The 2,072-nt window shown below is 31.9% G+C and overlaps 2 protein-coding genes across 2 annotated transcripts; one reads left to right on the forward strand and one right to left on the reverse strand.

The window, feature by feature from the left end:
• Positions 1-203: 203 nt before the first annotated feature.
• On the forward strand, positions 204-896 carry NAEGRDRAFT_76960 (uncharacterized protein; the record flags this gene model as incomplete). The annotated part of the gene is made up of 1 exon (XM_002668082.1): positions 204-896. The coding sequence occupies one exon, from the start codon at positions 204-206 to the stop codon at positions 894-896; it is 693 nt and encodes a 230-aa protein (XP_002668128.1).
• A 392-nt stretch (positions 897-1,288) lies between these two features.
• NAEGRDRAFT_76961 (uncharacterized protein) lies at positions 1,289-2,014 on the reverse strand (the record flags this gene model as incomplete). Its single annotated transcript, XM_002668083.1, has 1 exon — positions 1,289-2,014. One exon carries the CDS (start codon positions 2,012-2,014, stop codon positions 1,289-1,291), a length of 726 nt encoding a protein of 241 aa, XP_002668129.1.
• Positions 2,015-2,072: the final 58 nt, after the last annotated feature.

The following is a 2,072-nucleotide window of genomic DNA, read 5'->3' on the forward strand; positions in this document are numbered from 1 at the left end:
TCACGAGGAGATTATTTCATCATCAAAATCACACATTGTCAATACCAGTTGTTGATGACGAATTTCCAATTAAAACCAAATTTACAATTCGCTCAGATTTACGATTTAAATTTGATCATCATAAAACAGAATCTCTTCTGAAAATTAAGAAATGGTCAATTCCGATAAATGAAACATCGAAACTAAGTGCCAAGCAACAAATTATGATTATTCAATATGCTGGTCAATTGTTTGAGTTGACCAGTATGGTGGAAGGATTGATAACTCCATTGATGAGAGGGGAGGATTTAACAATTACTAATTCAGATTATTTATTTGATTTGGAAAGAAATAATCTTTATTTGAGTACTATTTGTAGAGCTAGAGAAGGGAAAATTTTACAATTTCTAGTAAAGCCAGGAGATTGGGTTGAGAGAAATCAAGCTGGAATAATTGTTGAGAGAGAAAAAAAAGTTGAGGAGTGGAAATTCCTTAAACCAGGTAGAATTCTCGAAGTTAATTTAAAAGTTGGAGATCATGTTGGCTTTTTTTATTCACCATTCACAATGATGGAGAAGGAAAGTGGCGAAACTAATCTTCCATTAGCTGATTGCAAATTTATTGGAATTAGCAATGAAAATCCAAAATATAGACCTGATATGGCTCCTCAAATGTATTATTTTGAGGATCACAATTGTGGAATTAGTACAAAAGAATACTATACTGAAATATATGATATAGAGTGGCTTGTTAAAGAAGGTCAATTGGTAAAGAAGGGAGATTTACTTTGTTCATATCAAGTACCCAAATTAAGATTGGAATTTATGAGTCCATATGATGGGAAAATTGTGTGGCTCAGAAGAGATGATTCCATGTTCATTGGGGATTCATTTTTTGAAATAATAGTTCACCAATAAAGTATTTATTAATTCGTCAAGTTTCCACCAAATTATTCTACTAAAATGGTTGAAGAAACAACCTTATTATCAATTAATTTTCTAACTTCCATATTGAATGGACGTTTGGCAAAAATATTCTGAACAGTTCGTCGCAAATTTGTAATAATCTTCCACTCATTACAAGCATTATCATCTGGTAATTAAATGACATTAAAGATTGATTCTTGCCTTACCACCGCCTCATGAGGTACATCTCTAAAACCACCAATCTCACAAAAGGTGTCAAACACGTATAACTCTTCTTGATTCAGCAAGTGTCTTGGCAAAACCTCTAATAAAAGTCGTGTTTCTGTCCTGACAGTGTTTAAAGGATACAGAGATGGTAGAGGCGTAGTTTATTGAAAACTAATCTACTCAAAAAGTTTAAGTACAGTACTTTTCAAGTAAGGGCGAAAGATTGTCATTGTTATATCCAACAACTCATCATGAATATATTCAAAGTCACAACATCTGTTAAGGTGATCCTCCAGAATACACGAACTTCCCAATTTGTTCAATCTTTCTACAATTTCATATGATAATCCTGGATATTTTGTAGATAGTTGTTCTATGGTCAAGAAATTATCCACTCTATCATTATCAAGTTTATCACCTGACAACAATTCAAACATAGTAATCCCAAAACTGTAAGCATCAAAGGCTCTGTAGTTGTACTTGATATCTTTTACCTTTTTAAGCATTTCAGGAGGCATGTAAACTCTAGTTCCAACATGCTCTGCCGAGGAAGCTATTGTTGAAATCATTTCTACTGATATGCCAAAATCTGCAATTTTAACCTTGTCAATTACATCCACATTTCCAATCTTTCTTGTGGTAAGTAAAATATTAACAGGTTTCACATCATAGTGAATTATTCTTTTTTGGTGGCAATATGCTAAAGAAGATGATACATCCAACAATACAAATAAGATTTGACTGATTTTTCCAAATTTTAGGCCACCAAAATCTGTAAATATATGCTCACTTAAATCCTTGTCCATCTTCTCCATTAATATTAAACTATACTTTTTAAATTTGTCAGTTATTGTTTCAAATTTAAAGACTTTAACTATACCATCATGATCAAGTTGACTCATAATTTTATATTCTTCACCAGAAGAAGAATCTTCTTCTGAGTTAATAGTGAAACCTAAA

This window comes from Naegleria gruberi, assembly GCF_000004985.1.
Source record: "Naegleria gruberi genomic scaffold NAEGRscaffold_708, whole genome shotgun sequence".
NCBI classification, from domain to species: domain Eukaryota; phylum Heterolobosea; class Eutetramitea; order Acrasida; family Naegleriidae; genus Naegleria; species Naegleria gruberi.